General features: G+C 37.8%; 1 protein-coding gene across 1 annotated transcript in view; it reads left to right on the forward strand.

Annotated features, from left to right (window-relative positions):
- LOC136707273 (leukocyte immunoglobulin-like receptor subfamily A member 3) overlaps positions 1–12,508 on the forward strand; it is a 34,928-nt gene that overhangs the window by 600 nt on the left and 21,820 nt on the right. The window contains exons 2-3 of the mRNA XM_066681253.1: positions 2,942–2,986; positions 10,828–11,112. Of these exons, the coding sequence (XP_066537350.1) occupies positions 2,942–2,986; positions 10,828–11,112 (330 nt within the window). The remainder of the gene's footprint in view (positions 1–2,941; positions 2,987–10,827; positions 11,113–12,508) is intronic.

Below are 12,508 nucleotides of genomic sequence, written 5' to 3' on the forward strand. Positions count from 1 at the left end.
GGGTTCTTTGTGCAATGCAAAAGAAGAACCCATTTTGGGTTCCATAAAAAAAACCTGGCTTGTAGAACCATTATTTTTAAGACAAATCAACTACCAAAAATGAATGAATTTGGAGAGTCTTCCATGATTGACCACTAAGAAATGCAACCCAGCTTGCTTTCAGCCAGCGCACGGAGACAGGGCCAGTGTGTATTTACTTGCTTTTATATATCCAGTAGGGCAGGAGTTCTTACACTGGAGGCCTGATGAACGGAGTTGCAGGGGAATAAAAAGTCAAAAATAATGTAAAATTTTAATGAATGAATAAAATCCAATATAATGTACATAGCTAAAAGGCAATATGCACTGCTTAGGAATTTGAGGATGATATTAAACATTATTAAATATTAATGTATGTGACAACCTTTCACAGGTTGCTGAAATCCATCTTCCAGTTAGGTTAGTTGTGATGTTATAGAGCAGGGCCAGTATTGTTGTATGTACTGGTCAATGAAACAAACACAAATTGATAAACTGGTGGGGTGGAGCAGCAGGTAGTGTCACAGTTACACAGCTCCAGGGACCTGGAGGTTGTGGGTTCGGGTCCCTCTCCGGGTGTCTGTCTGTGAGGAGTGTGGTCTGTTCTCCCTGTGTCTGTGTGGGTTTCCTCCGGGTGACTGTCTGTGAGGAGTGTGGAGTGTTTTCCCTGTGTCTGCGTGGGTTTCCTCCGGGTGACTGTCTGTGAGGAGTGTGGTGTGTTCTCTCTGTGTTTGTGTGGGTTTCCTCCGGGTGACTGTCTGTGAGGAGTGTGGAGTGTTCTCCCTGTGTTTGCGTGGGTTTCCTCCAGGTGCTCTGGTTTCCTCCCACAGTCCAAAAACACACGTTGGTAGTGTGTTTCACCCTGTGATTCCAGGTGGGCTCTGGACCCACTGCAACCCTAAAACTGGATACGTGGCTTCACACAATGAATGCTGAAAGTGAGAGATGATTTATGATTTAAACTGCTGACTACAAAATGTTATTTTAACTTTTTTCAGATGTAATTTGGTTTCTAATAGTGTCACAGTGATTGTATCATCGGTGTTGGTCAGTGCTGTTGGAGAGAAATCAAAAAATGATATCAGTCATTTGGTTAAGAAACAAAGAATGCCATTTGAATTTTTTGGTAACAGCAAAGTGATCATATGTATAGGAATGTTTATGCTGTGATATGTTTTGTTAATATAAATATATATCCTCTAGCCATCACTTAAAAAAAAACAATGAAAAAGAAGGTTTGTCTAAACTATCTGGAGAAAGTTATGCTCTGTAATAGATCAGTGAGCACTAATTAAAATGAAAGAATATGCTCTTCTGATCAACACTCAGCATTTCTTTCCTTTCTGTAGAGATTATAAAGCTGTGTGTGCACTGCTGAATGACTGTGTCCACCATGAGTGCACTGACTCCACTAGTTACAAGGAGTGTTTACAAACCTGGACATAGTGAAGGGCAATGATTTTGCTTCTTCTCAGAGCTGTTTGTTAAACTAGCAGTTCAGTTTTTAAAGAGCACCCAGTTCAGCACTTAACATACACCAAACACATGGAAGGTTACCACTTGTGCAAAGATGTATGAGGACATTGTAATGCATCTCCCTAGGTCACATTCTGTGTACTTAAAACAAAAACAACAACAACAACAAAATAGTTATCACTAGATCGAACTACACACTACTCAGCAACGAGTTCCTCACAATAGTGACTGAAAAGCTTGGTCACAATGCATGGCCCTATCATGTCAATTTCCCCCAGCCCCATTCAAAATGTCAACCCTCCTGGTGGCTCTAGTATTAGTCCAAGATGAAGTGGCATAAAGGTTTGAGGGTGAGCCTGAAATGACACTGTACTTTCTCCAGTAGGGATGCCTTCAGTGATAGCTAAACAAAGGCATGGCCCTTGAAATCTCGGATGGACTGGCTAACAATTATGTTTAGGTCATGAGTGTTCCTAGCTGCTTACATATTCCTTGCACTCTCTGCCTTGATGAACATTAATTCATTGTTTTTTTATTATTATTATTATTATTATTATTTCTTCCTGGATTCATTGTCTGTAACCACTTATCCAGTTCAGGGTCACAATGGGTCTGGAGCCTACCCAGAATCACTGGGTGCAGAGATACCAGTTCATCGTAGGCCACTGCATCTGTTTTCCACTTTCTTATTCAGATTCACCTGTTAGAAACTCCTACTTATTGATAAATTATTTTCTGAATGTTGTTTTTTTTTTTTTTTTTTGCCTGTTCCATTAAATCCTCTAACTCTGGTTTTAATCGTGTCTGACCCAGACTGCTGCATTACAAACATGTTGTATTAGCAATATTTTTAAAAGGTTTAATTTGACCTAAATCTTTTTTTGGTCATTTTTGGACAAAGTAACGTTAGTTAATGTGTTTACCTTAAATTTACAGCCTCAACATCATTGTGATGCTTCACTGACCTGTAACAGGGATTGTAGGTCATCTATTGTTGCTAATCAGCTCTCAGCTTTGCAGAAACTGCACTATGTAACCTTTGGAGCAGGCTAGGATACCAACTCTCTGCCTCCATCGTCCCTTTGATTTCAGGACGGTGCTGTAAATGTGAATTACACTCTGCAACTGGGGAACAGTAGTGTTCTTTTAAATGAATGTGTGAACAAATAAATTGGTGAATGTGTAATAAAGATTTCCATGTGTAGAAATATTTTGTGTATGTTTGTGAAAATGTTTTGTTCTCCCATATATAATATGCACATGTAGAAAAGAAAAAAAGTTTTTGCAGGAGCATTTTCAGCAGTGAGGTTTCACTCTAAGATACAGAAATGCACATTTGCTACATTTCAATGTGACACTGATGTAACAAACTGTAAACCTTGGGATACAGTATCATTTTAGATTTCATATTAATGCAACATTTCTGTTCTCTCTTCCTCTGCTCAAGGGCTGATTGTTGTAATCCACAATGGAGAAACTGTAAAGGAGTCAGGTGGGTGATTTTTATCTGTATCTCATTGCAGAACATTCCTGTAGTTTTATAAAAGCAGAATTAGCCTCTGTTCTTGTTTGTTCCAATGGTGTTAAGAGGAAATGAATTGTCCTTAATGTCTTGGTATGGTGATGCATTAAGGTTCCCTTCACTGTAACGAAGGGGTCTAGGCCAAACCCTGAAAAACAACCCCATAGCATTATTTGTTCTCCACCACACTTTACAGTTGGCACAGTGTAGTCAGGCAGATAATGTTCTCCTGGTACTGGTCAAACCCAGACTCATCCATTAGGCTGTCAGATAGAGAAGGTTGATTTGTCAATTTACAAAACACATTTCCACTGCTCCAGAGTCCAGTTGGGCTGGACTGCTTTACCACACTACACCTGATGCTTTGCATTGTGCTTGGTGATGTAAGGCTTGCATGCAGCCATCTTCAGTACCAGGGGAGCACTTGGGGGTTAGGTGTCTTGTTCAAGGGCACTTCAGTCATAGATGGATAGAAGGAGGAGAACAGCACTGCTCCTTCACTCACATTTTTTTGTGCCGGTTGTGAGGATTGAACCAGCAACCTTTACATGGGAGTTCTGCTCCACTGCTGGTGAGCCACAGCCCCGCACCTTTCACTTATTTCTGCCTCAGCACATCAGCAAAGAGCTGAACCTGTGTCCAACAGAACAATGAGGCTGTTCTAACAACAAAAACAGCTCAAGCAAGTAAAACTGTGTAGAACAGAAAGACAATGATTGTTGCCTTTGAAGGAGCAACACAGTATTATGCATTAATGCTCTGCTTCCTCTGAGGCAGAGGATAAGACAAAGTGGATACATGATTGCTGCCACTGATGAAGCAGAGCATTATTGTGTGTCATTCAGCAGCTTCAAAAATATACTTCTTTAGAATATTCCTCAGAGGCAGCAGAATTTTATTGTACAACACACTGCAGCTTCCTCAGAGGCAGCAGTCATAACTCATTTGTGATAAAACTAGACTAAGTGTACAGTATGAAAAAGAAAGTCATTGCACACTTATGTCTGGCAGTGAGCGCAGGGAAACCACGAGGGTCTTGGAAAACCACAGCCCAGTGTTAGCTAACCAATCACGCCTCAAAGGCAGCTCTGCCCCAAATACCATTTTGTGTAGTGGTTTTGCACACCAGTCTGTAACGTCCATGTTTCGACCTCGTGCAACATACTTCACAAAAAAAGTATTTTCTTCTGAAATAATATAGCTAGTGCTAGAGGTGTGAGGGTGGGAGGGCTTTACGCACCTGTCTACATTTATTATTAATTTAGGAAATTACCACGTCTTGAGGCACATTTACAGTGTCTGGTGTGAAATGGGCTTACAGAATGACAGCAGTTGCTGCCTCTCATGTGCCTCACACTGCTCTTGCCTCCAGTGTGCTCCAGCTCAGAGTCAAAACCATGCAACAGTGTACTGAATAATCAAGGCATAATAAATAATAAACAACGCATCTGCACACATGAACTTTATTTCATAGACGATGCTTTGCTGCAGACAACATAGCAAAAAAAAATGGCCTCTATAAACATACACCTACAAAAAGATGCAGTAGGTTAAAATAATCAGATAAGTACAAATAAAGAAGCAGCCTTACAACATTTACTAGAACACTATAAATAAAAATACAACACAATTTAACAAATACTTGCAACAAATGCAACCTAAATAAAAGTTTACCAGATGAATCCTGAAAGGTGCAGGCTTTTCAGCAGCACAATAACACAATGCGTTTTCCATAAAAAAAGTACACACATTTTAGTCTTTGTTTTAGATATTGTCTGTGTCTCTTTGGTCTCAGTTCTTTTATCTTCCTTTGTTTATCTTAGTCCAGTGTTCTATCGTCTGTAGTCTTCTGAGATAATCTTGAGTTTCCCTTGTGTTTAGTAGTGTCTGATTCTGTCTCTATCTTGTTTCTACTTTTGTGTAGCTGACCTTTTAGTTCGTAGTTCTTCTTTTGTGACTTTTATACGTAATTTATATTTAGACTCCTTAGTTCTTTAGTAAAGTTCTCTTTACCCTTTAGTCTGTTTACCCTTTAATCCTCTTCCACTCCATCTCTAGTTTGTTCTTAGTGTATATCTTTAGTATTTATTAATTTTGTCTGTCTCTGTTAGAGTTTATATAGTGTGTGTTCCCGTATTCCTGTGTGAGGTTCAGTTCTTAGTTTAATCCCTGTGTGTGTTCTAGGTTCTAGTCTGTGCGTGTCCTTGTGTGTACTCTGTTATTGTGTTTATTTTAGCTTTTTGTAGTTCCTTGAGCCAGCGTTTAGTATTTCTCTAACTTTAGTCTTTGTCTGTTGTATTTTAGTCTTTTCACCTGTCTATTGTCATACGTTTAACCTTAGTTCCTTGTTCAGATCTTAGTTTTTCTCAGTGCTTGGTTTTAATGTAACTTTATTCTTTCATGAGTTATTTACAAGTTTCTGACCACTTATAAAATGTGTACAAAGTGCTGCCCATTGTGTTGGATTGTCAATGCAACCCTCTTTTCCCACTCTTCACACACTGATAGCAACACCGCAGGAGAAATGCTAGCACAGGTTTCCAGTATCCGTAGTTCCAGGTGCTGCACATCTTGATGTTATGGTGTGGTATATGGGGTACAAAGACAGTGGGGCCATTCTTCATCAATGGAAACCTCAAGGCCACTGGATATGCGAATTTGCTACATGATGATGTGTTTTCCTCTTTATGCACTGAAGCTGGCACGTTCCCTGAGTTTTTCCAGCAAGACGGTGCACAACCACATTATGGGTGTCAGGTCCGAGCATTCCTAGATGAACAATTTCCTGGAAAGTGGATTGGTCGTCGTGGGCCAGTTGAATGGCCCCCAAGGTCTCCCGATCTGACCGCCTTAGACTTTTATATTTGGGGTCATCTGAAGGCAATTGTCTATGCTGTGAAGATACGAGATGTGCAGCACCTGAAACTACGGATACTGGAAGTCCCACCAGGTGTTTATTAGCACTAAATTCCCCAGTCTTGTTGGTGCTGTCCAGTGAGTTCTTTAAATAAACTTATACTGCAGACACAGCTTCCAGTGAACTACTGTAATACTGCACTACAGTAACCGCTAATAAGTCAATAAGCTCTGTACAGTAGGTAAATTGTCAGAGGAAGTTGTGGCCAAATTTGGTAAAATTATTAATTTGCATGAAAAATGTAAAATAATAATAATTTAAAAAATCTTGTTTAATTAAAGACCACAATTCCTGCAACAAAGCAGCAGTCTCAAAGTGCAGCAAAACCCTTCAGTTCCACTTGGAATAGGTCTGGACATTTTTACAGATTTTTCATAAGACTGAACAAAATTGAAAGCTTACAATTAGAAAAATTCTTGTTTACTCTTCAACCTTGTTTCCCAGATTTCATTACACCCCACATGATTAATCTGCACAGACATGCACATGTAGATCACTGGAAAACTGAAAATGTCAGCATCTTTGGCACCTGTAAAAAAAAAAAGATCTTTGCAAATTTTTCAACAGTGAAAATTTCATATTTGAGAGGACCTATTGGAGCAAAGGTTCATTTTGTGAACTAGTGATTTTTGTCAAAAATCAAATATTATATCAAATGTGTTTGGGAAGTGTTCCTGAGCCAGTGATTTCCAGGACAGAATTGTGTTTGTTTTATAAAGTGTGAAATACTGTAAATAAATACACAAACAGAGATTTCTCAGGATTCACAGAAACCTTTACCTGCCTGCAGCTGGGGAGAAATATTCTAGGTGTGGCTTTTTGTCCCACACTCTCAGTTTCACAAACCAACACAAATACAAACAAAAAAAGGAGGATTCCAACTCTGTAAAAATAAGTTAAATTGACATTAAGAACCCATTGGCAGAATAATAGTTATAAAAATGAACATAAATTGCAGTTTTAATGTGCTCAGATACAAGGATTTTATCTTCTCTGCTCACTACCAGCATTCTAGCCAATTAGAGGGTGTATCCACCTACATGGATGGAATTAAGGGTAGACACTTTGCCCTCAATGAACAAATATTTTATATTTAAATTTATATCCAGTCATACCACATTAATTAAGGTTTTACATTAAGTGCTGATTATCTAATTGTATACACTTTATGCATTAGGATCAACAACTGTTAAGGTACATTATTTTTTAATAAAGATATATTATATACACTCATTAAAACAGCATTCATTAACGTTGGATATTATTACATAATAAGCAGTGGTACTCAGCACCATAACACTTTATTTTATGATCTGCTTCTTAACTGTTTAAGTTTATTAAGTTTATTAATAGGTAGAGAACTATGGAACAGACTTGTCTTATTGGGCTCTGCAGAATTTTCAGTTTGGAAAGTATATTCAGGCTCTTTCAGAGAGAATATATTCTTTGTTTTATTATTTGATGTCCTATCACACACTTACCACACAAACATATGAGAAAACATGGCGGGCAAAGCAACAAAAACTTGAAACACAGCCACGCCTGCTCTGAGGCCCAGTGTCCAGAACCCATCGTGAAGTTTTTAGAATGTACTGGGGAAGGAGATGGCTGGGCTCAGAGCTGATGTCAGTGCAGTAAGGACTAAATTACAATTCAGAACTTGACATCTACAGAGTTAGCCACACTGAAACATTCAACTGTTGAGATGGAAGCGAGCCTATCAAAATGCACCAAAGATATTCAAGGCTCAGTTCTACTCATTACAGAATAAGTTTAGATTTAGATCGATTTACAACCGTGGTGAAGAATAAAGAATATCAGGATTGTTGGAGGCCAGAGGACCATAGCAGTTCAACTGCAAATATTTTGATGCTACTGCAGAAGGTGTTTAACTTATCAGAGGTGCCTGTGGTAGACAGATCACACTGCTCACTACTACCAGCACTGAAACAAGGAGAGAAACCCTGTGCCATTCTGGCTCTCCTACAGAACTTTTGTGCAAATATCCTTTGATTTGCTAGAGTAAAGAAACAAATCAAGTGAGACAGAATGAACACTTCTGTTTATCTACACTGCACGAGTGGCCAGAGCCCAAACCTATTTTGGATCACTCACAACAACCAGATTTACTCTGCGCCAGAGGAGTCCTACATCACAACTAATATTCTAACCAATAAGTCACCCTCCAGTGTCTAATTATAGAGCTTGTCATAAAACTCTGTATTTATAATAATGTCATTTAAAGAACTAATCTATTATTTATCACAAATATTTTATTTATTTATATATTTATTATTGTTTTTATTAAATGTACACAACTACCATTTATGCGACATAATTTTTTCACAAAATATGCTCAATGGGCCTTAGCAGACAGAAGTGTAACCTGGTTAGGAATTTATGTGGAGATTTAGCCTTAGAATAGGGGAGGCCTTAACGACCTGGAAGTTAAGAACAGGTCGGCATAGGGTTCCAAAACCACTTTATTCATGTTTTTATTTGTATTGTCTGCTTATTGGTAAACTATTTTCTGCCTATAGATTCATTTCAGCATTTCACATCATGACAAGATCTGCTGTTTCATTTGTGATTGTTCAGCTGGTTAGTCTGTCTTACCATGAAATTCATATTGCACAGTAATGGTTAATGGTTTCGGGCTTAGGCTTAATTTGATTTGTTAGTTGGAACATTAAAAGGATACAGCATCCCATTAAGCATAGTAGGGTTTTCACACACCTGAATTATTGGGTCTGTAGATATTATGTACCTCCAGCATACACATCTCCGAGCTGGTGAACATATTAAATTGAAGAAGGGCTGGATCAAACAGATATTTCATTCCAACTATGGAAACAGATCCAGGGGGGACAGAAATATTAATAAAGAAAGGGGTGCCATTTATGCCCTTCAGCATAATAACTGATAACAATGGTTGATTTATCATAGTATTTGGCAAGTTATACGGTAGACAAAGACAAAATAAAAAGTCTCCAAATCAGGCGCAATAATTGTATCATGTATGCAGCCTTATAGGTTGTATGATTCCTGGAGGCACCTTAACCCTACTGCAAAAGTGTTCACCCTCTCATATTCAAGAACTGAGTCTACCTTATTTACCATAAAGTGATGTCTTTAGTGTTTGAAAGACAATACCACAGTGTAGTGATCTCTGACCACTGACCTGTTCAGTTAGATATGAGGATACACAGCCTTCCAAATTTTTGCTAATTACACATTTGATCACTTTCTAATTATTATTCAAGAATTACTGCTCATCAAACTGTTTAAAACTGCTTCTGATCCCCATACAGAGACATTGCTTTTCTTCCTGGTGATTCCTACACAAGCTACTGGGCCATGATCACTAAAACCAAGCTCAAATACTGACTCAGTGATTGTTTTTCTTTTCTATTGTCAAATGAAATCAGTCAGAGATGAGTTAGTGTGGTGTAAGATGTTTGGTCTGATTGAGTTAGTAATTATTTGAGAAAGATTTATAATGCCTCAGAATTCTATATAATAATCAGAGACAAAACACAGCCAATTTCATCATCAGTAGCTTTGGAAGGAGCAGAAGTCTGTAAACTCCCAATTTAAGTAACTTAATTCTTCTGCAGAAGAACTGGCGACCCCTCCTTGGTGTGTTCCTGCCTAGCGACCTGTAGTTCCGAAGATGCTCTGGACCCACCGTGACCCTGAACTGCATAAGCGGTTACAGACAATGAATGAATGAATCAATGCATTATTCTGCAGTGTACACTTTCAAGGCCAGAACTTCAGAAAGTTTCTGTACTGCATTAAGAACAGTTCAGAGTAAAACAGGCTCTGGTAGATGGCTGCAGTGTCCCATCAGTGGCTTCTTCTGAATCTCTCACAGCACGTCTAAACCTAGTGTCAGATTACACCTGATTACCAATTTACCAAGATTATGAACTGATAGTTGTTCATGATGAATTATGCTCTTAATATTTAAATCATTCAAACCTAAATCTTTCATATTCTTCAAATTAAGAGAATTTAGGACAGGGTTTGGAACAGACTTTGACTTTAAATCAGCAAAGGGGCATCAACGTAAAAAAAATGTAAACACAAACAAATCACCAAATATCAATTTTCTTAGGAATGAGAATGGAACTTATATTCTGCAGAATATCTAACCAGCTAGAGAGCTACAAACACACATTGGCTAAGTCTGTTAGATTGTTCATTCATCATTCACATAAAGCAACTGTAGATTCAAACTTCTATAGATAGAAGTTTGTCTCCCCTGTAGGTATCAGATCATTCTTTTCAGAAGGTTGTAAAACTGCATTGTCTCCGGAACCCCTGCAGTTATCACAGTCATACATTTAACAAAACAGGAAAGAAGTGTTCCTTCTGTACCATTCACATAGTTCTAAACACATACAATTAATACAAATTAGTCATGTCTTTTCCTTGCAAGGAAAAGGAAAACAAACAAACAAACAAACAAAACATATTGATAAAATATTGATATGAACTTTCCACCAAAGGGGTCAGATTTTCACAGATGTAAATAAACAGTTGTTGGAGACATTGCTTCAGTAAACTACTGTAATAATGCAGTACATTATTTGGATCTCATACACTATCTGTTCATTTATAGTCTTAAACATTATTTCAGTAATGAATTAAAGTGTTTACACTTCATGTGCAGCTGGATTTAAATGAACACTAAGCAAACTGAGGCCCTTTTGATGGGGCCCTTTTGAAGACGGGTGTTTGTCTTTTAAGATGAACAGGTGTTTATAGGAGAGACAGTGATCATCTCTTCAGTGTTCATTAAGTTCAGCATCACAGCAATACGGGTTTTTGATTTGTGTTTTTCATTAATGAAGCTGTATCTAAATCCTATATTATCTTCTTCATATAGATCTACCCACTCCTTCACTGACTGTAGAACCAGAGGGAGAGCTGTTCACTGGAGACTCAGTCACTCTGAAGTGTGAGATTACGACTGATGGTGATTGGACATATCTGTGGGAGAGGGTTGGTCCTGGAGGGTCGCCTGCAGTGTTCCAGTCTGTTACTGAAAAGATAGACACTCAGAGCTTTACAGTAGCTGCTGTGGATGGAGATCAGTACCGGTGCAGAGTACGGAAAACTGGAGGAACACAATCATCACTGTACAGTACTCCTGTTAACCTCACTGTAAAGGGTGATTGCTTTAACACTTCTTTTTATTAATTTTCATGTTTACAGCAGCAGTACAGTCTGTACAATCTAAAAAAGCTTGTCTCTTAATCAACAAAGTAATGGAATTTTCTGTTAAATTGTTCTATGGATTCTGTGTATATTTTATTAATAACCTAAAAACATTCATATTGATGTCTCTAATGTTTGTCTCAGCACAGGCTCCAGGAATATATCTTCATCAAAATAATTAATGAACTGCATGAGTCCTCACTATTTCTGTAAACATTCTGTGTAACACTTAATATTAAGTGCTGACTAATGGCAAACACTACGTTTATTAAGATAACAATACAGACCACACTCATTCTTAATTACAAATACTTTTCTGTTAGTAAGTGCTTATTAATGTTGTGGAACAACCTATATTTATAAAAATGTATTATGAAATTTAACAAAAAACTAAAGTGTTCAACTTTAATAAATACTGACTTGCCCTTAGGAAGTGCTTATTAACGCTGGAGTTCATATAAAAAATACAGTAATGCAGTTGAATACGTACCTGGTCATTGTAAATTTATTGCTGGTTTATCGTGACACACAATCAACACGACACCCAAATACACACTAATCCTGCCATACACCAGTATTGCAAATGAGTTCATTTACTAGCAATAACTACCATTTCAGATTGGTCTGGATTTAAGTGTCTTCCACCTCTTTATATTTTAGGATCAGCATGTCGTAGAAAGACATTTAAGGTCTGCTTTTAACTGAATATTACAATGCATTAATAATTAGAACATCAGTAAATAAATAGTTAATAATCAATTTAAATACTCTTAAACAGACAATATATTAAAACATTTATAGTGTTTACAACTGATGTTTGTATTAAACAGTAGTGGTTAAGTTCTTATTAATAATTAATCAACTGCTTGCTAAAAGTTAATTAACAGTTAAGAAGCAGTGTTACCAGTAAATCCTTAGCATTCCCTGTGACTGGCGCCCCCTCCAGGGTGTGTTTCTGCCTTGTACCCAGTGATTCCTGGTAGACTCTGGACCCACTGCATCACTAAACTACAGACAGTGAATGAAATAATGAATCAATAAATCAATTAATATTCACCCGTACTTGATCATGAGGATTAGGACTTGAGTTTGACACCCCTGCTCTATATATGGCCTAAGAGATAGTTCATATGGCTATAATTAATGGCCCACTGGTGTATAGCATGCCCACCACTCACACTACAAATCCCACTATGCAATAGCTGTTTCCGCTGCTAATGACACATTGACTCTGAAAACCTGCAGAGAACCTGTTTGTTGACATTGGAACTAAACCTGTGTCTTGTTTGTGGAACTACCGTGGCTGTAATTAAAGAATATAGCATAAGCTGGAACTATGAGACAAACCA

Source organism: Hoplias malabaricus, chromosome 9, assembly GCF_029633855.1.
Source record: "Hoplias malabaricus isolate fHopMal1 chromosome 9, fHopMal1.hap1, whole genome shotgun sequence".
In the NCBI taxonomy this organism is placed as follows: domain Eukaryota; kingdom Metazoa; phylum Chordata; class Actinopteri; order Characiformes; family Erythrinidae; genus Hoplias; species Hoplias malabaricus.